The sequence below is a fragment of the Nannobrachium achirus genome (assembly GCF_963921795.1).
Source record: "Nannobrachium achirus genome assembly, chromosome: 18".
NCBI classification, from domain to species: domain Eukaryota; kingdom Metazoa; phylum Chordata; class Actinopteri; order Myctophiformes; family Myctophidae; genus Nannobrachium; species Nannobrachium achirus.
This window is the reverse complement of record NC_137825.1, coordinates 36,406,516-36,431,292: the sequence shown is the minus strand read 5'-3', so window position 1 is coordinate 36,431,292 and position 24,777 is coordinate 36,406,516. Positions and strand designations below refer to the sequence as shown.

General features: G+C 44.0%; 1 protein-coding gene across 2 annotated transcripts in view; it reads right to left on the bottom strand.

Annotated features, from left to right (window-relative positions):
- Nucleotides 1–22,669, bottom strand: part of rbfox3a (RNA binding fox-1 homolog 3a) — a gene marked incomplete at both ends in the record, with an annotated part of 330,498 nt that extends 307,829 nt beyond the window's left edge. Inside the window, one exon of one of the 2 annotated variants that reach the window (XM_080748006.1) lies at nucleotides 22,642–22,669. In XM_080748006.1, the coding sequence (XP_080604132.1) occupies nucleotides 22,642–22,663 (22 nt within the window). Of the gene's footprint in view, nucleotides 1–22,637 lie in introns of both variants that reach the window. The other variant, XM_080748005.1, reaches the window with a different exon arrangement.
- Between the last annotated feature and the right edge of the window lie 2,108 nt (nucleotides 22,670–24,777).

The window sequence follows — 24,777 nt, the reverse complement described above, 5'->3', positions numbered from 1 at the left end:
TCTCGCCCGCTAAATATTTAATTGCCGTATTTCCTAGGACGTCCCCCCCCTCCCCCCCGCCCCCCCTTCAATCTTTAATGAAGATTAAGGAGCCCTAAGAAAGACTAATCAACGTCCCTTAGGAGAGCCTGCTCAGAGCGGTCCCTGTCCAGTCCAACCAGGAGCCATTACCACCTGACAGGGCAGGGGATCTCACTCACACACACACACACACACACACACACACATACACAGACGCATGAGCGCGCACGCACACACAGAGATAAAATAACAGCTCAGCTGCATGTTAAACTGTGAAACGTACCCGATAGAAGCGGTCACATACAGCGTGCGTGCGAGTGCGCGGACACACACACACACTCACTTGCAGACTTAATAAAGACTCAACTGCGGAGTCACGTGACGCGCTCGACCAAGATGGCTGCGTAAGAACGGAGCTGCGTCCACATCTTACCATATTCCGCTTAATTTTAATAGTAAAGGACTAATATTTTTTGAACCGACTAACATAACTCGACAGTAGAGTGATACGATGCCTCACGAGACCAGAAAATGCACATATGCTGCTAAAACAAGTTCTACACAGTCAACCGGCTCACGAGGCACTGACGTCCCTCCTAGCAGTGTGGCTAACAGCGACGAGCTAACACAGGAGGGCCCACAGCCACAGAGGGTATACCTACATCCACCATCCCCTCCACACGACGACGGAAGGACGGCCTCCGGCGGCAGTGGGATGCCTGGGGATATCGCCCGGCAATTCGATAAGCTCACGGCACTTATTTTGGCAAAATCTGAGGCCCACGATGCAAAGCTGGAGGCTATTAGTGTGACGACAAAGGCTACTGATAGCAAGCTAGCAGACATTGCTAGCCGCATAACAGAGGTGGAGAGACGGGTGGTTACCTTGGAGGAAACAATTGACGACATACGTGCGACTGAACCAGGGGCTCCTTCGGCCGAAATAGAGGCTCTTCGACTGAAACTGGATGACGTAGAAAATAGAGAAAGGCGTTTAAACCTGAGATTTGTTGGATTTCCACCTCATTGCGAGCAGGGTGACGTCATCAAATTCCTGTGTGACACGTTACCGACGCTGTTGAACATAGAATTCCCTCATGGCCTAGAATTCCAGCGAGCACACAGGACGGGACCATTGCGCAACGGCGCGCCGCGGGACGACGGAGGAGAAGAACAGCCATCAGCTGGGAGGACCATCATCGCCAGGTTTCTACGGTTCCAAGACCGCAACCGGGTCGCCGACGCAGCACGCAAGATGGGCAACGTCACCTGGAATGACCAGCGCATAATGGTGTTTGCCGACTACTCCAAACTAGTCTTGCAGAAGCGTTTGAAGTTCAGAGATTGCAAGAAGGCTCTCCATGACCGAGGTGTACGCTTCTCCCTGGAATACCCTGCAGTCATGGTCATTCGAACGCCGCAGGGGAGACGTCGCTTTGAAGATTCTACAAGGGCCATGGAGTTTGTTCGATCCATGGGGTGAACGATGCTGTGAACCGAGCTGACGCTGCAGTAGCTCTTTGAGCTCAAGTACACTTTCTACTTTTACTCTCTACTCTCTCCTCCTATTCTAGTTTTGTTTTTATTATGATTGCCACTACTACACGCATATTGATGCCTTGATTGAGTTAATCTTTTCTCTTTTTTTTCTCTCTTCATTTCTTGTTTTTTCATATTTTATATATTTATATATATATATATTTTGTATATTATTTTTTCCTTTGATGTCTTTATATTGGTGGTATATTTTATTTATTTACACTTTTGCTTATTGTTTTATATTCATTCATTTTTTTTATTATCGTATGAAAAGGTGACACGGTTACTGTTGAGTTTTCTTTTTTTTTGTGGGGGGGGAGGGGGGCGGGATACAGGCTAAGGGAATGCAAGAACTTGATTATGTACAGGCTTATTCCTCTCCTTTTGGGGAATGTACTAAACAGACCAGTATTGTGATAAACAAAAGACATGATTGAGCCTGTACTTTTACTTTTATGCTCATTGCTCAAAGTTGTTAGGATTAGTTTGCGATACAGTATGGGGCTCCCTGTAGCCGTCTATTCATAGCCTGCGCAGTTTGTTTGTTCAATGGTGTGAGGATGGGGGGGGGGGGAGGGCGAAAATGGGCGTGTAAATACTGAGTGTTGCTAGGATACAACCTGTGTGCCGGGTAGGCTCTCTCGGCCATCCTTGGATGGACGAGGGAGACGTCTGGTGGCGAAACTGTGTAATGTCATACAGCACAATGATAAATGACTAGGGCCTGGTGTAATGATGGAACGTGACTGTGTGTTGGGGTGGGTGTGTGTGTGTGTGGAGGTGTGCTGGAGGGAGTCTGTATTCATTTAATATCTATGTCTATCTCTGTGCTCTCGCGCGTGTGTGTGTGTGTGTGTGTGTGTGTGTGTGTGTGTGTGTGTGTGTGTGTGTGTGTGTGTGTGTGTGTGTGTGTGTGTGTGTGTGTGTGTGTGTGTGTGTGTGTGTGTGTGTGTGTGTGTGTGGGATGAGTGTTTTGTTTGTCTCCCTCTGTTTGATTGCGTATGGTGGGGCGGTGCATGGGGGCCTCATATTTATATTTATATTTATACAGACATTTATGTTTTGGTAATATCAAGAGCAGTTATAGTCCCTGGGCCGAGGTCCCCATATATATGTTTATAAACATTTTTTTTATTTTTATTTTTTTATGCTAATTAGGGCTACTGCAGCAAATTCGCTGAGGGTTTGATTATTTTGCTGTGAATATTAACAGTGGTGGATGGATATTATTGATATTGGAACGTATATATATATAGTACTTACTTTATTTCAATTCGGATTATTATCTGTAAACTGGGGCTGAACTGGGGGCAGGCATGTTGATGTGTGCCCCTGTGTAGGCTCATGCTTGTGCGTGCACCCTTATCATTTTAATTTTAAAAGTTCCTGGGCTATTTGAAGGACCCAAGGCTAATTTGATCCACCCACCACAGTGTAGCTTGTCCATCTGACAATGTCGGTGAAGGTACTTTTTATGTACATTTTGTTTCTTTACTATACTATATTCATTCATAAAGGAGTGGTTGTATTTGATCCCACTCCGATTCTAAGGTAGTTAGTTAGCGGGGTTGGGGCGGGTGTGGGGGGGGTACGTTTCAGGCAGCCGTTAGAGAGTCATGGACCAAGCTAAGGGCAGGGAAGGGGTCTGGTTTTTCAGACACTCTAGGGGTTGGGTTTTTACTTTCTTTGGTGTTTTGTTTTTTGTGTTTTTTGTTTATTGATTGTTACTACTTAAGCAAGCACAGGGGTGGGGGGCTGCAGTTGAACCTTAGTACTCGCTGGTTGACATTATGTTGGTCGGCACTTCAAGTGGGCTGAAGCTCATGAGCTGGAACGTTAAGGGTCTCAATGATGTCGTTAAAAGGAAGAAGGTTTTAACCTTTATTAAATCCAAAAAATGTGACATTGTTTTCATGCAGGAGACCCACCTGTTACCTATAGAAACTAAGAAGCTTTGTAGGGACTGGGTGGGGTTTGTCGGGGCAGCATGGGGAAATAGCCGGAGTAGAGGGGTGGTGACCTTGATCAGTAAACACTTACAGTTTAAATGTGTGAAGGAAAACAGGGATGAGGATGGGAGAATTATTTTAATGCAATGTCAGATTCAGGGTTCTGAAGTAATCCTGGCCAATGTGTATGCTCCAAATGTGGATGATCCCTCATTCTTCGGTGTCCTTGAGAGGATGCTGAGTGAAATGGGTGATTATCCAATTATTCTTGGTTCAGATTTGAATGAAGTATTGGATAATGTTCTTGACCGCAGCTCATCATTGGTCCGCGTGTCCAGGGCTCAGACTGCTTTGAATGATGTGAGGAGGGAATTAGGACTGACTGACATATGGCGTATAATGAATCCAACCACAAGGGACTACACTTTCTATAGCACTCCCCATGGTTCATTCAGTAGGATTGACTACTTTCTGATTTCACAGTCTTTAGTATCTTCAATTGTCTCAGCAGATATCGGTAGCATAATTATCTCGGACCATAGCCCAATTTATCTAAATATGTCATCATTTCAAAAACCGGAGAGATCAACTAGATGGAGATTTAATTCTAACCTGTTAATGGATGAAACTTTCAAAGAGTCACTCAGATCACAAATCAACCTGTACATTGAAACTAACCTACCCTCAGCCCCTTCAGCTGGAATCGCGTGGGAAGCACTAAAAGCTTTTCTGAGAGGACATATAATCCAACACGCATCATTTAAGAAAAAAGAAAACGCTGCGAGACTTCGTGAGTTGGAACATAAAATAGGAATAGCTGAAACACAGTTCAAGAATGATATGTCCTCGGAAAACTTAATGAACCTGACTAAACTTAAATATGATTTTAATGTAATCATAACCCAGAAGGTGGAATTCTCTCTCTTTCGTGCTAGACAAAAATATTTTGAAGAAGGGGATAAAGCGGGGAGAATGTTGGCTAGGTACATAAAACAAAGGGAGGCGATGAGTGCGATTCCTGCTATTAGAAATGGTGACGGACAACTTGTATCTGACCCCAGGAAAATAAACTTAGAGTTCAGAGACTTCTATAAAAACCTCTACACATCAGAGACGGACATTGACGGGGGAGAAACGCTCTCTTTCTTATCCAACCTTGATTTACCAACTCTCTCAGAGGGACAGGTTACCCGCCTCGACGCACCTATTACGGTGGGGGAAATTATAGACGTTATAAAACTTTTACCAACAAGTAAAGCCCCTGGAATGGATGGCTTCACATCTGAGTTTTTTAAGGCCTATGCGGAAGAGTTGGCACCGCTACTTCTGAGTACTTATAATGAGGCACTAGAAGTGGGTTATCTACCTCCCTCCCTAACGGAAGCGGTCATTACATTAATCCCTAAGGAAGGCCGGGATCCTCTAGACTGCAAAAACTATAGACCAATCAGTCTGACTTCATGTGATAGTAAAATATTTTCAAAAATATTAGCCAACCGTCTGGACAGAGTCATTACATCACTGATACACCCGGATCAGGTGGGGTTTATACGTTCTCGGTCATCGACGGATAATATTAGACGATTTATTGACATTATGTGGGCTGTTCAAGATGACTCCGCCCCCTTGGCGGCCATTTCTTTAGACGCGGAAAAAGCTTTTGATAGGGTGGAGTGGCAGTACCTGTTCTCTACCCTGGAATGCTTTGGCTTCAGTGAAAAATTTATTAAGTGGGTAAAACTTATTTACACCCATCCCACAGCATCGGTCTTAACTAATGGCATTATATCCTCACCATTCCAGCTGGGTAGAGGTACTAGACAGGGGGATCCAGCATCACCCTTGCTCTTCGCTATCGCCCTAGAGCCTCTAGCAGCCGCGATCCGCAAGGAACAGGGATTCCCTGGCATTACAAAAGCTAACTCGACTCATAAGCTGATGTTATATGCCGACGATATACTTCTATTTGTTTCGGAACCAGAGCGATCTCTCCCATCTCTACTTGATATTATAGGAAAGTTCTCATCCATGTCAGGCTACAAAGTTAACTGGTCGAAGTCAGAAGCCCTTCCTCTCACCCCTTATTGTCCTAAGACTTTATTTCAATCAGGCTCTTTCAAGTGGCCCCAGAAGGGTCTAAAGTACTTGGGAATAACTTTTCCACCCAAATTAGAGGACCTGGTCAAGATTAACATTGAACCTCTTCTGGACAAAATACGGACTGATGTTGAGCGGTGGTCTTCTTTGTTTCTGTCTATGTGGGGAAAGGCTAATGTAATAAAGATGAACTGTGCTCCAAGATTGAACTACCTATTGCAGGTACTACCTGTTAAAATCCCATTACATTATTTTAAACAATTTGACCAAATTTGCAATAAGTTCTTATGGAATGGTAAACGTCCTAGAATGAGATTGCAGAAATTGCAGAGACCGGTGGACAGGGGAGGGCTTGGTGTCCCCAACCTTCTCCTGTACCACTATGCATTCACCATGAGACATATGGTACAATGGTCCCTCCCACCAGAAAGGGCTCCACCGTGGTTCAGTCTTGAGGAAGCACTTTGCTCACCTCTTAAACCCATTAATTCTCTGTCAACCAAACTGGATACAGTGAGTAGATCACATCCTGTTGTTTCACATATTGATTGGGTATGGAAGAAAGTAGCTAGAATGTTTAAGTTTGATCCCTATCTCCATTGGTCAGCCGGAATTTGGCTTAATCCCAAATTACGCATAGACAAGGAGCCCATTTATTGGGAATCTTGGCATCAAAAGGGTATTTTAACCCTGGGGGATTTATACCAGGACTCCATCTTAAAATCATTCGAGGACCTGAGAAGAGAATTTGATCTACCGCGTAATCATTTGTGGCGGTACTTCCAGTTGAGAGACCTTCTGAGGAAAACATTTGGTTCGATATCTTCACCCCCCACCAAAATTGTCACTGTAGAAACGATACTAAAAATATTTGGGTTGGGTCACGAGGCCTCTATATATTATGTCATGTTACTGGAAGTCTCTGACTCAAATATGTTAGCGGCTAAGATACCATGGGAAAGGGATCTGGAAATGACCATTACTGATAGAGACTGGGTCAAAATTCTTGAGAACTGTAGAAAAATGTCAAGGGAATTGCGTACAAGACTGATCCAATTCAAAATCATTAATAGGATATACTGGACTCCATCTAGACTGCACAGGGTGGGTCTCACGGAGAATTCCGAGTGCTGGAGGTGTCAGGATAAGGATGGAACTCTAGTACATATGCTCTGGTCCTGCCCGCAGGCTCAGGCCTACTGGCAGGCTATACGTGAGAAAATTAGGGAAATAACAGGAGTTACGATCTCATTCACCTCTAGTTTGTTTATACTGGGAGACCCCAAGATTCTGAAAAACATTGCCCCCCCTTTAGCAGAATGGATACAAACTGTCTTAATGGCAGGAAGGAGGCTGCTGATCAAGGACTGGAAAGCTTCATCTCTTCCAGCATTGTCTCATTGGGTCAATGCAGTAGGCCAACTATCCTCATACGAGAGACTGTCGTATAGACTACATGACAGGATGGACTTTTACGAACTGAAATGGGGTCACTACCATCTTCATATTTCGGGACTCTGAAGCGTTCTACGCTTGTGGGCGAGACATACCTACTGGTATACAATTTCAATAACGTGTTGGTTTAGCTGTGGTACTCCAACTACCTCTGTGTGCTTGAAACGTGTATTATTGTTTTAATTTCTTGTTGTTGTCTGTTGTTATTTTTATTATCATTTTCATGTACTGTGTTTGTATTTGTATGTTTTGTGTAAAAAACCTGAAAAAGTGAATAAAAATACTAATCATAAAAAAAATAAAGACTCAACTGCAGGTATACAGTTAACCTAGAAAACATATAGGGTAAGAGGCACACGTGCAGAGCACACACACACATACACTCACTAACTAATGACGTACACCTAAGCCCCCTTTCCACTTACATGGCCCAACACCACACCACTCCACACCGCCCACTTGTGCCAGGTTTTCCACTACAAGGACCTGGGTAGAGTGGTGTGAAAGTGGTACTAAACGTGGTACTAAAAAAGTATCCACTCCAGAGTAGGTCTGTGCTAGGCCAAACAGGGGCCAACACTTCATAATGACTGATCACTCACTCTTTTCATTTAGACCACCAGGATATAGTTGTAACACATGATAATAGTTTATATTGTGTTAGAATCACTGTTATAATCTATTATAGTGTATTATAATTAACATAGTAATTAATACATAAATACTTTATACTGTATTATAATCACAGTTAAAAAGGTCAATTTGTTTCTTACCGATAAGGGTACTTTTGTGTAATGGAAAATGTAGATATTCATAGGTGGTGTGATGTTGTGTAGTGTGGCGCTAAAGCTGCAGTCGAAAAGGGGCTCTAGAAACCATAAGAGGTAGGATGTACACATACTGTACATCACCACATGCACCTACATTGTTTGCACGCACGCACACACACACACACACACACGCGCGCGCGCGCACACCAGTACTGTACAATAAAGGCTCAATATAGGAGACCTAGAAAAGGGGTCACTCACATTGATACTAAGAATACCATAAAAGTGACATACTTTCCCTACAGTGTTGAAGCACGCACACAACACGCACACACACACACGCACAAACACACACACACACACACACAAGCACGCCAGCTAAATGACTTACAGGCCCGCCTCTCAAATGCGACAGCGTTTAAACGGCCACGCGTGCAGAAGGAAGCCTTATTAACCGCAACCCCCGTTTTGGATATCAGCCAATCAAGTGGCCTCAAAAGAGTTAAAGTGGTACCCGGTGTTAAATCTTAATGCATATCTCCATTAATTCCACGACATGATCAGGCTTATAGAACACCCCAGGGACACACACACTCCGCTCCGCAGATAGAACACCCTATTTTCATTAGGGCCGTGTCACACGTGCGCAAGCAGCAGCGCACGCGCGCGCGCACACACACACACTCAGAGCCACGTGTGCGTAACGTCGTTGTCGGGTGGAAACCTTGTACGTCCAAAACCGTTCGTTTTGTATTTATCATTTTAAAAATGATTTAAAGGACAACTTTGTTTTTTTACAACAAGGGTTCATATTTTAGATTGTAATTAGAGAAAAGATGAGTGTTAAAATGTTTTCATTTACTGCTTTCTATTGTTTTAGAGATTTTAGTATTTTGATTTCATAAGTCACATCTGCCCATGAAAGATTGCGGTGCCCCCAGGTTGGGGGCATGCATGCAAATCAAAATCGTAAAATCACTAAAATGATAGAAAGAAGTAAATGAAAGCATTTTACTCATCTTTTCTTTTCTCTAATGACTAAAATATGAACCCTTCTTGTAAAAAAACAAAGTTCTCCTTTAAACTAGTGAAAACAGACGATCTACAAGCACACAACGCCTCGCACCGCAAGACGTTGTGTGCTTGTAGATCGTCTGTTTTCACTACTTTAGTGCGACGGCCTTGTATGAAGAAGCAGGGCTTTGCTTTGCGAAAGAACCTACACATTTTGAAACTTGGAGATACGAGGTTTTCTGCCCGACAGCGTCGAAAAGGAAAAAGTGTGAGAATGCACACTCCCTTTTACGGGGTCCGTTTGGTTCCATTTGCACATGCACTCCCCGAGCTAAATGAAGTGCATGGGTTTGACTGCGCATGGGGACCACGGGTGCACCATTTTGCACACACAATAATAACAACACGGCCTTACACACACACACACACACACTCGCTCTCACCAGCCGAGAGGGAGTAAATGTTTCTCAATCAGAAGGAAAGCTGAGGTTCCTGTGTTGCTTATTGATATCGCTGGAGACGGAGGAGGGGGGAGGGGGGGCTGGGGTAGCCATATTGGCACCTAAATGACTTGCAGGGCAGACTGCGGATTTCTTCCACACAAACACACACACACACACACACACACACACACACACACACACACACACACACACACACACACACACACACACACACACACACACACACACACACACACACACACACACACACACACACACACACACACACAGGTTTCCCTCAAGACAGAAACCAGATTCACACCGTATCAAGGCTAAGTGGATGTGACACGCGGGGAGATGAAAATCCTGCTTTTTTCATGTGTGTGCGTGTGGGTGCACATGTGAGCATTTATCGACACGCGTGTGCATATGTGTGTGTGTGTGTGTGTGTGTGTGTGTGTGTGTGTGTGTGTGTGTGTCTGCGTGTGTTTGTTAATAAACCACCGTTTCTTCCCAATATGAGAGTTGCACCGCGATAAGAGTCATAGCTACGGTGTGAACAAGTGTGTGTACACGTGAGAGATTGTGTGTGTGTGTGTGTGTGTGTGTGTGTGTGTGTGTGTGTGTGTGTGTGTGTGTGTGTGTGTGAGGTTCAGGGAACAGACCAGAGTCAGTTCACTAATAACCCTGCATCCATAGCTGAGTCCCATAGTGCATCATATGTAAAGTGCTTTCCACAAAGTAGAAATTACCCCCCCTCTCTCTCTCAATCTGTTCCTCTTTCTCTCCCTTTCTCTCAGTCACACACGCGCTCGCACGCGCACACGCGCGCACACACACACACACACACACACACACACACACACACACACACACACACACACACACACACACACACACACGCATACACACACATCCAGAGGGGCAAGGGGAGAGAGAAAAGCTGACTTAAACATTTTTCTCCATTTCACAAAAGTAGCCGTGCTGGTGTCAACATGATGAATGAGAGAATAAAGAGAGAGAGAGAGAGAGAGAGAGAGAGAGAGAGAGAGAGAGAGAGAGAGAGAGAGAGAGAGGGCTGGAGAGAGAGAAAAGGAAAGGAGAGGGAGAAAGAACACGCTGAGGGGAAAGGTACAGTAGGGTGTGTGTGTGCGTGTGTGTGTGCATGTGTGTGTGTGTGTGTGTGTGTGTGTGTGTGTGTGTGTGCATGTGTGTGTGTGTGTGTGTGTGTGTGTGTGTGTGTGTGTGTGTGTACGTGTGTGTGCGTGTGCGTATCAAGGGAGAGAGGGGGAAACATTTGCCAGATCCCGCCTTCCTCTCCAATAATACTATTGAGCGTTTGGAGTGTTTGACATAGTATAGACACTGACTTAGTCGCGCGCCGAAAAATAGGCGATCTACAAGCTCACGACGTGTAGATCGTCTCTTTCTGGCGCGCGTGCGACTGAGCGTATAAGTCCGTCGTAGGGATCAATCACGACAGAGCGCCGGCGTCATTATGTAACGACACTGAACTTGCAACGTGCCCTTTGGAGCACTTAGCGATCATGCGGTCAGCACATTTGTCTGTGTGTGCCTGCCATGCGCGAGGAGACACACACGCACGCACGCCGACGCGCACGTGTGCACACATGCGTGCGGACACACATATTTATGACCCCATCTTGCACTGGTCATTAAACAGGTGAGAGCAGACTCTAACGAGCAGTCTCAGCATGTTACTGCATTCCATTGGAAAGCTGCATGTTCGGCACGGAGCTTTCTGATTGCATGTGCGCGCGTGCAGGGGCGTCACAAGAGGAGGGGGGGGGGGGGGGAGTGGGACTGAGTTACTAGGGCCCAAGGTGGAGGGGCCTTAATTGTTTTATACTTTAGCTATTGAAAAATAGCAGATATACAAGCTCGCAGCACGGCACCGAGTGCCACGCTGCGAGCTTGTGCTATTTTTGAAAAGTCGTGAGTTAGAATATATGTATTTTTTAAGCAAACATTTGTAACTAAAATTTTTAGATGGGGGGTCCCTGAAACTAAATATTTTTAGATGGGTCCATGGCCAAATACATATCATTTTGGGGGTCCTTCACATGAAAAGGCTTGAGCACCACTGACATAGAAACATAGGTTTTTCAAAAAACCTTCAAAGACTTTTCACAATTTTTCAAAAATAGCAGATCTACAACCTCGCAGCGCGGCACTCGGTGCCGCGCTGTGAGCTTGTATATCTGCTATTTTTCAATAGTTAAAGCACAAAATAACGCAGTGAATCCTTGTACCCAGGGCCCAGAATTTGGTGCAACAACCCTGCGCGCGTGCGTGAGTCTGTGCATGTGTGTGTGCGACTGCGTGTGTGTGTGTACTTGCGTGCGTGCGTGCATGCGTGCGTGTGTGTGTGTGTGTGTGTGTGTGCGTGTGTGTGTGTGTGTGTGTGTGTGTGTGCGTGCGTGCGTGCGTGTGTGTGTGCAGTATAAAACAGAAAATATAAAGTAGACTATCTAGAAAGGCATCAAAGCCGCAGTAAAAAGGGTAATCAACTCCAGCATATATATACATAAAAATATATCTGTTGGCATGCACATTCAAATGCACATCGCATGCCATGTTTTCGTCAGCAAATGCTCATGCATAAGTATCCATATCCCTCCCAGCCTTTAATACATTTATATGGCATGGACGATTTATCTCCAAAGTATTCGTAAAAAGAATCGAGAGAAACAATATTTAGAAACCCAATAGACCTATACGGAGAAGCAGTTCAAAACAGCACACACCCATTTGAAAATCAATCTAGCCAGAGATCTGTGACATTGCCCAGGAATTGTTTGTGCGAAATACACAGGCCTATACTTTATATTTTATTTTATTTTATTTTATTTTATTTACTCAAGCGATCAATGGCCTCTCTTTTCTATAGGTTTTGAGGACACAACCCCAATGAGTATCTGAGAGAGAGAGAGAGAGAGAGAGAGAGAGAGAGAGAGAGAGAGAGAGAGAGACAGACAGACAGACAGACAGACAGGCAGACAGACAGAAAGACAGACAGAGGGAGAGAGAGAGAGAGAGAGAGAGAGAGAGAGAGAGAGAGAGACGGGGAGGAAAGTTACATGTTGGTACCACCTGCTGGTCAGAACATGTCACACTATGGGAGAATGGGATCGGATGACAAACTGCCAACCTAATCCTTCTTTCATTCTTCTTTTCATTCTTTTTTCATATAAAAGAAAATCATTTTAGGACAAACTATGATGTCCAAGAAAGCTTGTGCAGACATTACCAAACACTGGAGTAGAATGTCGCCGCCATCCCAGTGCTGGGGGCCGCCGCCAAAACACAGTGCCGCAAAAAAAAGGCAGAGGTTTACTCAACAGCCACATGTTGAAATTCATCGCCTAGCAAAAAGCCTCTCTCTCTCTCGCTATACCCATCGCGAACTATAAAACAACATGAATATTGCATGCGGAGCTAAGATAACCCAGAGAGCACAGCAATGCTTGATTGTGATCCATGGTGGCTGACAGTGTAAGGGGCCATTGCGGAGGACCATAACCCTGCTTGTTTTGTGTGTTGACGACCGTGCGAAAAATACCCGGAGCTCAAAGCGGTCTGGTAATTGGACATTACTCCTGGAGTGGAGAGAGAGAGGGGGCTAAAAGCATCTCCGGCACCCTTTCAAGAGACATCCCTCTTTTAGTCTCATCACACTTCCTTCGTCTCTGTCCCCGCCTCCCCGTTCCCCTCCCACACCCCCGCTCTCTCTCTCTCTCTCTCTGGCCGTTCTTTGCTTTAATTGTAATGGGCTTTCAGGGAATGTTAAAAGCAGCTCAGAGACACCGGACATCACTTTAACAAACACAGAGAGAAGCCTTTACCACTTCCACTTCTGTGTCGGGGAATGTGTGTGTGTGTGTGTGTGTGTGTGTGTGTGTGTGTGTGTGTGTGTGTGTGTGTGTGTGTGTGTGTGTGTGTGTGTGTGCGTGCTGTGTGTGTGTGCTTGTGCGTGTGCGTGCCTGTAGACACGCACATTTTCACAACAACGTGAGGCAATGAATCCAAAATGACCACAATCTAGTGCCTAACTGTTGAGAATTCCTGTGTATCTCCAAGTTTCAAATGTGTATTTAAAGTAAAGCCCTGCTTCATCAGACAAGGCCGTCGCACAAAAGTAGTGAAAACAGCTCACAACGCCTCGCGGTGCGAGGCGTTGTGTGCTTGTAGATCGTCTGTTTTCACTAGTTTAGTTCATCTTTTTAAATGATAAAAACTAGCGGTTTTGGACAAACAAGGTTTCCACCAGACAACAACGATATGCAACATTTTGCTCAATTGCCGCCAAATGAATGGCTGAAGGTGTTTGCGTGTCTGGTCGCGTCGCGCGTTCATTAAATCATCATCAGCGTGATCTTTTCTCCCTCCATCGCTGGATACTATAGTATTCATTTCTGTTAATAATGTACGAGTTGGTTTTAACAGCTAGCTGGTTTTCTTTGTGCCATCATCATTAAGAGCGCGGAGCCTTTAATTTTTAATGAGCCAGGGAAACAAACTCTTGCAGCTTCAATAACATTAACAAATAACTATCGGGTCCGATTCCGCCAATCGGCATTGAGACATCAGCATTAGTTCGGCGGCGGGTCTATATTAGTTTTCGCACATCCTGGGACCAATCATCAGTCAATACTCATCCCCGGCAAATGAGCGCTGATTGGATCGCCGTGACCGTGTTGCATTAGTCCGTGTCCTATTTGTGAGTTTAGAAGTGTGCCATCTATCTCTGTTCCTGTTGCTTGCGTACTGTTAATTCATCTAGACCGGTAACGCAGTGTTACTTTAACGATTGTTTTACGCTTTAACTATTGAAAAATAGCAGATATACAAGCTCACAGCGCGGCACCGAGTGCCGCGCTGTGAGCTTGTAGATCTGCTATTTTTCTTTGAATATTTTTTAATTTTATTTTATTTGGGTTTTTGGGCATTTATGCCTTTGTTAGATAGGACAGGAGACTGACAGGAAATGGGGGGAGAGATGGGGAGCGACACGCGACACGCGGCAAAGGTCATCCGGGAATCGGGAATCGAACCGGCGCCGCCGCCAGGCATCAATGCCTATGTGGTATATGCGCCTGGACCAGTAGGCAAGCGGGCGCCCCCACTGTTTCTATGTCAGAGGTACTTTTTCCATGTCAACCCCATCTCAAAATATCATGTATCAGGCACCCACTCGAAGCACAAATTTGAGTTACAAATGTTCGCTTAAAAAATATATATATTCGAAGATTTTTTCAAAAATAGCTGATCTACAAGCTTGCAGCGCATCACTCGATGCCGCGCTGCGAGCTCGTATATCTGCTATTTTTCAATAGTTAAAGCATAGAATAATGGCTAAGGGTGGTTAAAATCTCGAGTGACACGATGCAGGTCTAAACGGGTTAATTCCTTTGTTCAGCAAACACTTTTGGCTGACGGATGGCAGATATCTGACAAATGTAAAATAACAGTGTGGGGAGTCAGGCTAATTTCCCAGCTAGTGGAACAACAAGAGCTTCCATTAACCTCTGGGCTGCGAGAGCCGCCCTGCTTGATTGCACAAGTTTGAGAAGACAAGCTTTTCATGGAGCTTTTATGGTGGCTACTATGGAGAAAACCTTCAAGGGGAAAGCCATCCTAAAAAATCAAAGACTATTCAGACAGATATAGATACTCTAGCAATCCACGGTATAGAAATTGGGCTGTCGTTTATACGTTTCTTATTTAGAAGATCTTTTGAAAGTCTAATCGATATTATCGACGTGGGCTATACCCAAAGTTAGGATCTAAGAAGGAAAAGCAACACTGTGTGCTTGTAGATGTAGAGCTTTTTTTAATGATTGATTTATATTAGGGTAAATTTAAGCAACTGTATAGACGAGACGGAAGTGGGGAGGAGGCTTCACATCATCTTTATATCAGTGGTTCTCAAACTGTGGGTCGGGACCCCCAGGGGGGGCCAAGTATTGACACTAAGGCTTGTCCACCTGCCCCCGGCAGGTAAATAAAACTCTCGGGCAGGTGAACCGTTTACCTATAATGTGTTGTTTTTTACACTTTAAAATATAAAATAACAAGTGTGAAACCATAGAAATATTCAATCATACTGTAGCTATGATGTAGGTATTTGATATTTGGATTTGGATGCATTGAGGTATGACATTTGTTATTGCACAGCCTCAGAAAGTAAAGCAATATGTGTTAAGTTGAGCGTCAATTAAAATCTTACCTATCATTTTATATTGGACGATTTACTTTTCGGGCAAGTGGGCATGACCTTTGGGCAAGTAGAATATGACCTGTACTTGCTGAGACCTTAGTGTCAACCCCTGGGGGGCCCCAAATTATTTTGGGGGGTCCCCAGATGATTAACTTAAGGTGCAACATTGTACACTTAAACATAGTTTAAGTGTATAGACTGGGTAACTGCACATTTCTAAAGTGATAATTTAAGGACTTTTTAATACCAATAAAATTTTAGCCCCAGTTAAAATATGATTATTTTGTTGGTTCGCGGCCTGAAAAGGTTGAGAACCACTGCAATACAGCACAGACTAAGTAACAATACAACGGCATGCTTACAGCAATGCATGTAGGCATGTGTTGGACTCAGTTCAAACTGTATACCAGAGGTGTAAAGTAACTAAGTACATTTACTCAAGTACTGTACTTGCTTAGATACAATTTTGAGGTATTTTCACTTGAGTGTTTCGACTGTACTTTTACTTCTCCACCAGTACACCTCAGAAGCTAATACTGTACTTTTCACTCCACAAAAATGATTTGACAGCATTAGTTACAAGTTACACTATTATGCATGCATTAACCACTTACAGTAAGTCTTATTTCACACTGTGGCTGTTTGAAAATAGCCAATCTAGTACAAGCGACAGGTTGTGAGCTTGTAGATCTGCTATTTTCAAAAGATGCGTGTACCTTTTGAAACCTGTGAAATGGGAGACTCTGCATACAGAGTATTTTACTTTTGGTACTTTAAGTGTGTTTTGACGCCAATACTTTGATACTTTTACTGAACTACATTTTAATACCAGACTTTCACTTGTTTTCTACATTGCAGTACTGATATTTTTACTTGAGTATTACTTCCCCCCCCTCCCCACCACTGCCATACACACATTCCCAATGGAACAAATACCACTCTCTTCCACAACAACAGCTCGACCTCCGTCCATATCCACCAGTCATCTCATCGTGCAGCTTCAAAGGCATCTCGGTTTGCCACTAAAACGTGCCACAGTTTGACTGCAGCCCAACTTTCTAATTAGGTCCTGTGTCAGTATGATTGGAGCTACAGCGCCCTGATTGGGCCTGGAGGCCTGTTGACGAGCAGAGATAGAGGCTAAACCAGGCCACGCTGTAATTGATATTAATGAGAGGGAGGCGCAACAGTGTGCGTGCGCCTTTGTGTGTGCGTGTGTGTGTGTGTGCGTGCGTGTGTGCGTGTGTGCGTGTGTGTGTGTGTGTGTGTGTGTGTGTTTTACTGAAGGCATATTTTATTATCAATTCATGTCAAGTTTATCGTCACTGTCGGGCAGAAACCTTGTATCTCCAAGTTTCAAATTTGCATGTTTTTTTCCCCGTAAATTAAAGCCCCACTTCATCAAACAAAAATGGTGCACAAAACTTGCGAAAATAGCATCTGCTATTTTCACTATTTTAAATGGGTTTTAAAATAATAAAAAAGGAAGGTTTCCACCCAACAATGATGTTGTGTAAACGATTACTCATATCGTTCGGCTGAAAACAAGTGTGTGCAAAAGTGTTACTTCTCAGCAAATGGGCGAGGAAAAAAAGGACCTGTGTTGGACTTATTCCAATGGACTTATTCACTGTAGTCACACATTTCTTTAATACTTTTCATTGGTTAAATATTTATGAAACCAACAAACAGGTTTAACATCGTTCAATCTGGCAGCCCTATATTGGGCATGTCATTATAATGTACCGTATTTTCTGGACTATAAGGCGCACTTAAAAGCCTTTAATTTTCTCAAAAAACTACAGTGCGCCTTATAGTCCAGTGCGCCTTATATATGGATCATTCATTGACATTGACATTCCCTTTAGCACAGCTCCATCTGTTGGATGCATAACACAATGGTAGCGTCTATTATGTGCGCCTTATAGTCAGGTGCGCCTTATATATGAAAACAGTTTGAAAATAGACCATTCATTGACAGTGCGCCTTATAGTCAGGTGCGCCTTATAGTCCAGAAAATACTGTAAGCTAAAGTCTTTCAAAACAAAGCAAAAAGGAGGAAAAAGGGAGGGGGAAAAAAACAAACTCACAGTGTGTGGTGCATGGTCCTCAAAGTGTGGGTCCTTGGGAGGGAGGGGGGGGGGGTCCAGGGGGTCCCCAGTTAAAGTAGTTAATGTAGCATCATTTTAACCACTTCACCCATTTATACAGTAAGTTGCCATCTCAAAATATGTTGTTCCAGGGACCCCCCAGAAGCAAATATTTGAGTTACAAATGTTCACTTTTCTTTATATCCAAAGACTTGCAAAAATAAAAATCACAATTTTTTCAAAAATAGCAGATCTACAAGCTCGCAGCGCGGCACTCGGTGAGCTTGTATATCTGCTATTTTTGGGTTCTTAATGCCCTACCTCGTCATACAAGAGTTTCACCAGTAACTAGTGAAAGCCGTAGTAAAAATAGCAGATCTACAAACTCAGAACTAGCTCAGTAGATCGGTTAGTTTCACTACAATAATAAAAAAAAAATAGGTTTTTCGACATACAAGGTTTCCACCCGACTGTGAGGCTTAAATATGGAGATACAAGGTTGCTGGCTGACGGTCCGAACAGCAGGTGCTGTCTATGCGTACAGATCTTTTTGCCATGAAGTGTTTAGCTCAGTCCATCCAGATGGAAACGCATGAATAAAAATACGCAGAGAGATATTAGATTGTCAATGAAAATGAAAATCAAAGACTTGTCTCCCGTTTGATTGAGTAAGCTACTTTATTCTACTGTCAGGGTTTGATCTTTTTTGTCTTTGTGTACAGTTCATATTAACCCTCAAATACCTGGAACGCGCCCGAGTCGCGTTAGATTTTAACCACTTTAACCACTATTTTATGCTTGCGAGCTTGTGGATCTGCTATTTTTGAAAAATCGTGAAAATGTGTGCAAGTCTTTGAATATCTTTGAGCCGGCTTCTAAATCCTTCTTCTGAATCATGCTGTTCTCAAACTTTTTCATGTCAAGGACCCCCAAAATTACATGTAGGTATTTGGCCGCGGACCCCCATCTCAAAATATGTTGTTCCAGGGACCACCCAGAAGCAAATATTTGAGTTACAAATGTTGGCTTTTAAATAGATATATTCAAAGACTTGCAAAAATAGCAGATCTACAAGCTCGCAGCGCGGCACTCGGTGCCGCGCTGTGAGCTTGTATATCTGCTATTTTTCAATAGTTAAAGCAGTCAATACTTCTAGGCCCTAAATGGGTTAAATTCCACCCGCCCAAAAAAATAAAAATATAAATAAATAAGCGTTATAAATATATATCCCTGTCAAATCCGCACGGTGCATCTTAGAGGGAATATCATGAGCTGTCGCGGTGGGTGAGAATATATATTTTTTACTAAATGAACTGGTGTTATTATGAGGGAGAGAGAAACAGTGCGGCCGCTAGATGCAGAGGGGTAAGCACGTTGCCATTGATCTTACCCTTCCTTCTATTAGATTGCTATTGATGAGACGCTATGACAGACAGCCACACACACACACATGCAGGCATGCAAACACACGCACACACACACAGGGTCACGCCTCAGAACAGAATTCAATTGAAAAGAGAAAAAAACAAAGGAAAATACATAAATAAATAAAAAAGATGATGATTACAGTGCATGCGTTCAGGATCATACACTTCCACCAAAATGTGAAACACCCAACCAAGCGCTGCGACTCCCTATAACCACCGTAACCAAGCACATTTGCCCGCAATTTACAACAGGACCTCATAGACACGATTTCCAGCTGGTCACCACCATGCAGAGAGTAACCCTCATGTGCTGATTTCTGTAAATGTATCTTTTATTGCTCCTGGTATTGATGACGATTTGTATTGTCTTGTATGGCTTGCATGTCTTGATGATGAATTGAATACATAGGACCACAATTTGTGTTATCCTTTTAGCATTGCTTGGGTGATTGTACTTGCTGTTTCAGATGTTAAAGCTGCACTATGTGCCGTTGTTGCCTATTGAGCTTGGGGCAAGCTGCCCAGATCACACATGTCTTCTTATATTTTTCACTCTCAAAAAGCGCCTGCAATGTAGTGCATTTGAAACTACATTGCAGTGCACATCAATGGGTGATCACTGCTTGCCTCCTGTGAATTGTTTTTCTTTGCTGAGGGAGGTCAGCAGACAAAGTGACGTGAGTGAGATGAAAAAACCTGGGTGAAATGTGCCAATCTCAACAGGAAACAATGGTAACTTTCCTCTGCTACCCCGGATTTGAACCCCAAACGCTAAAATGTTTTACAGTGGATCTGCTTCAGGGGATAAGTTGTATCTTGACCATCAGGTCTTGACACGATCTACATGTCTCAACAGAATCACCCCGATTCCAGTTGCATCGTTAACTCATTGCATGCCAGGCCCGATAGTCCCGAGATTATTTCAATGTATTTCCCTGCCAGGCCTGATAGTCCCGAGAATTTCCGCCATTTTGAAAAAAAAAAAAAAAAAAAAAAAATTCAATTTTTTTTTGGACCCCAAAAAATTTAGTAGGCATGATAGAAATCGCGAAATTGCATGTTTAACCCCCATAGCAACCCCATCTATCAAACATGGCAGCCATCTTTGTTTACATTTTAGGAAAACATAGTGGCTTGTATCTCATGAATGCCTGAACGGATTTCCATTCGGATTTTTTTGTTTGAAAGCTGTGAGCAATGTGGACACACGTGGTGCATTATCTAGGCATGGGTGTGCATGATCCGTGCACTATGAATTACATGGAAGTCTATGGAGACCAGAGGCACCATAGAGTACGAAGGTATTGTTAAATGGCGGGGAATGTGTTAACATACAACATTAAAATGTATTCATCAACAAAGTGACATAGTGCCGCTTCAAAGCTGAGCATTTGCAGTGCACATTTCTGTGTGGATTTAAATAAAACAAGATTGTACGCAGAAGAATAACGGGTGGCACCGATATAAAAAAAATGATATTTACCGTACCGAAGGGAACCAATGGCAAATCTCTGCCCTTATACAAAAACAGATGCAATTCTAGAATACAGAGCAAACATGAATTTGGGATATTAAACTGGTGATTATACTAGTATAGGAAGCTCTCAGCCCTTCAACACCATGGTTGACTGGTGTGTTCTCTTTCCACTCATGTGTACAGTGGGGCCACATGCGAAAAGGCGCAAGGGCTATTTGTAAATACCTTTCATCAATGAGCGTGCGACAGTAAAACCCCTCAGCGTTCCTTTAACCCAGAGAGTGTACAAATGGACCCGAAAGGGTCCATTTGTACACTCTCTGGGTTAAAGGAACACTGAGGGGTCTTTACAGTGCAGTAATAGATACTGTAGCAGGGTAGTAACGGCAAATGTTATTACCCCGACATGACCCTCTGCCAAAGAGGCTCTTTCTCTCTCTCTCTCTCTCTTTCTTTTTACAATTATGTAGAAAGGAGAGAGAGAAAGAGAGAGAGAGAGAGGGAGAGAGAGAGAGAGAGACAGAGAGTGAGAGAGAGAGAGATGGTGTCTGTGCATGTGAGATGACGAGAGAACACAAAACCGATTGAGGGAGGGGGAGAGAGAGAAAGGGAGAGACAGAGAGAGAGAAAGGGAGAGACAGAGAGAGAGAGAGGGAGAGAGAGAGAGAGAGAGAGAGAGAGAGAGAGAGAGAGAGAAAGGGAGAGACAGAGAGAGAGAGAGAGAGAGAGAGAGAGAGAGAGAGAGAGAGAGAAAGGGAGAGCCAGAGAGAGAGAGAGAGAGAGAGAGAGAGAGAGAGAGAGAGAGAGAGAGAGAGAGAGAGAGAAAGGGAGAGACAGAGAGAGAGAGGGAGAGAGAGAGAGAGAGAGAGAGAGAGAGAGAGATAGAGAGAGAGAGAGAGAGAGAGAGAGAGAGAGAGAGAGAGAGAGAGAGAGAGCGAGCAGCAGCAGCGGCGGTGTGGCAGAGGCAGGCAGAATTAAAGAGGCTTTTTTGTGGCGTTTAATATCCATTCATTGGCTGGACTGCTGACACAGTGAGAGCACTGGGCTGAGGATTTATAGCCACTTCTAATGGGCATGCCCAGAACTGAAGCACTGCAGTCAGCACATTCTCCCCCTGCACGCCCTGCCATTCCTCTCAGCCGCGCACGCACACACACGCTTGCGCGCGCGCACACACACACTCACACATGCGTTGCTATACTTGCGAGGACATCAACATTTTTACGACGTCGATTTCCTGTGAGCCTGTAGATCGACCCTTTTTTCCCTTTTAATCGCCATTTTTATCCATACCACTATATAGTGCCGAAAATAGCCGTTCTACAAGCTCAGTTGTGAGCTTGCTGATCTGGTGTTTTCGGTGCGTGGACACCTGCGTGCGACAGAGTGTAAATCGGGCGTCATTCCAACCCGAACCCTTAAACCTACAGTAACCTCTAACCTCGAGGTCAGGTTAGGAGCTCCTAACCTGACGCTTATACTAGTTGTAGGCCCAACTCCACAAATCAATGTTAACATAAACGATTAATTTCTCTTGTGAGGCCCAGGACAATGGTTCTCACAATGTTGACACTGCTATACTTGCGGGGACACTTGGCCCTTACAAGTAGTACGCGCGCACGCACGCACGCACGCACGCACGCACGCACGCACGCACGCACGCACGCACGCACGCACGCACGCACGCACGCACGCACGCACGCACGCACGCACGCACGCACGCACGCACGCACGCACGCACGCACGCACGCACGCACACACACAAAATGTCTGCGGTACACACAACGTGGAAAGTCACAGCTAAACAACCTATATAATGCCATGCCCTGAATAGGGACACCAGGTTTAAAGTGTTTAAGTCTGACAGTGGATTTTCTAAACATTTAACCCATGGTATTAACACGAGCTTGTGACTGAATAATAACTAGCCTACGTGGGATCCATGGGAAAACAGGGTTTTGTTAATCCAGGCTTTAGCGTGAATACACATGTTACTGACCCGTCCTGCTGTGTTCTGGAATCATAAAGGAGCAGTGGAAAGGCAGCGAGATGGACAGACAGAACCCCCAAACACACAAACACACACACACACACACACACATAAAGAAGCACACTGACCTGCCCAGCTGGGGGTCTCCATGTACAGCCAACTGTGCGGAGTGCAGGGACCTTTCTGCTGCCCTGGAGAGACAAACACACAACAAAGAAACACGGACACGTTACACTTAAATACTACACACATCAATGGTAGGTAAAACGAGTTGTTTTTATTGTCCACCAGGGCCTATCTACTGTAAAAGATCACAACGCGTCGCATCACTGAATGTTTGGCCCTGGAATATGGACTCTATACAGTAGGTTCAAGTGGTTAAAGTTATATTTATTATTCTTAGGTTTTTCAGCACCTTTATTGGACAGGTGTACACTGGAGAGAGACAGGAGCACACAGACAGACAGAGTAGGGCAGTGACCTGCAGCAAATGCTCTGGTCGGCCAGGAACTGAACCAGGGACTAGCTGTCAGGCATTAGCCCGGCCATGCTCATGTGTGCACCCCAACGTACATTTTAATGTTAAAATCCCTTGCCCAGGTTGTGTACCTTTGCCCTTCCAGTTTATAATGCATTCAAACAATGGAAGGTGATCCTTTTTCCTTCTTTTCTATTAATTTAATCTGAAGTTACATGTAGATACTGTCTATATCGTCACTGTCGGGCAGAAACCTTGTATCTAAGTTTCAAATGAGTATGTTTTTCGTAAAGTAAATCATGCAAGACTGTCACACAAAACTAGTGAAAATAGCAGATCTACAAGCACACAACGTGAGGCTTTGTGTGCTTGTAGATCCGTTATTTTCACTATTTCCAAATCATTTTTAAAATGATAAATACAAAATGAACGGTTTTGGACATACAAGGCTTTCACCCGACAATAAAGAGAGTGAAGAGAAAAGGAAAACATATTCTGCACAGTTCCAAACTGTTCCAAAGAGACACTTATATTCTGTCACTCAGTGTGCTGGCAGAGATCCACGCACGCACACACGCACACACTATCAAAGCTAATCTGAAATGGATTAAAATCTGATGATGCTGCAGTCATCACATACCTGTCTGCTACACACACGTGCACGTTTGGTTGATGTCATACCCAGACATTTAAGTCGTGCACACAAATGCGTATGCATGCACGTCCACACACACAGACACACACTGCAAGATTAATCTGTCATCATAAGGGTATCTGCAATATCGGCTTTAAAATAACATATTTTATATTGTGTCGGACCTCTATCAAAATAATATATCGGTTTTAGACGATATTTTATTGTATAGTATTTATGTTTGAATGTGAAGCTGAAAAAGCTTCACATTGTGACGATGGAGGCTGCAGATTCAACCAGTGTTTTTTCTGGAGAAGCTTTCAAAAGGGTCAGCAAGTTGGGGAAAATGTTGTTTGAATAATACTGTACCTGCATCAGTAAGTCTAATAAATCAGGTAGAAATACACTGTTTTAGGCTGACATCTCCCGCTGCTCCTTTGCGTAGAAAGGAGACAGTCGAGGTCAGAATTCTGCCTCTGCACCAGAGGTACAGTTACAGTATAACAGGTGTAAAGTAAACTCTATATTGCAGTGGTTCTCAAAGTGGATTTCAGGGACGCTCTAGGTTACTCTATGGGGGTCTAAATTGAAGCTTACAAGTCTGTAACTTTGACAGTGTACAAATGGAACCAAATAGACCAACGGGTCCATTTGGTTCCATTTGTACATCGTCAAAGTTAAGGGAGACCTTAAAATGTCAAAGTTTGAGAACCACTGTCCTATTGGAAACTTGCATTGCAATATCGGTATCGGTCGACGACCGCGCACATAATTGGTAATTGGATATCGGCCAAAATGTCAATACCGTGCAAGCTGAATAATAGTGCTTACATAGCCTACGCATGGGCACATGTACACACTCTCTCGCTCTATCTCTCTCTCTCTCTCGCTCTATCTCTCTCAGAAACACACACACACACACACACACACACACACACACACACACACACACACACACACACACACACACACACACACACACACACACACACACACACACACACACACACACACACACACACACACACACACACACACACACACACACACACACACACACACACACAGCTCCAGCCACCCAACTAGTCACACAGCTGTATTCCCAAGTCGGCGACTAGCATCCCATGTGGGACAGAGAAAGTGCCAGAGACA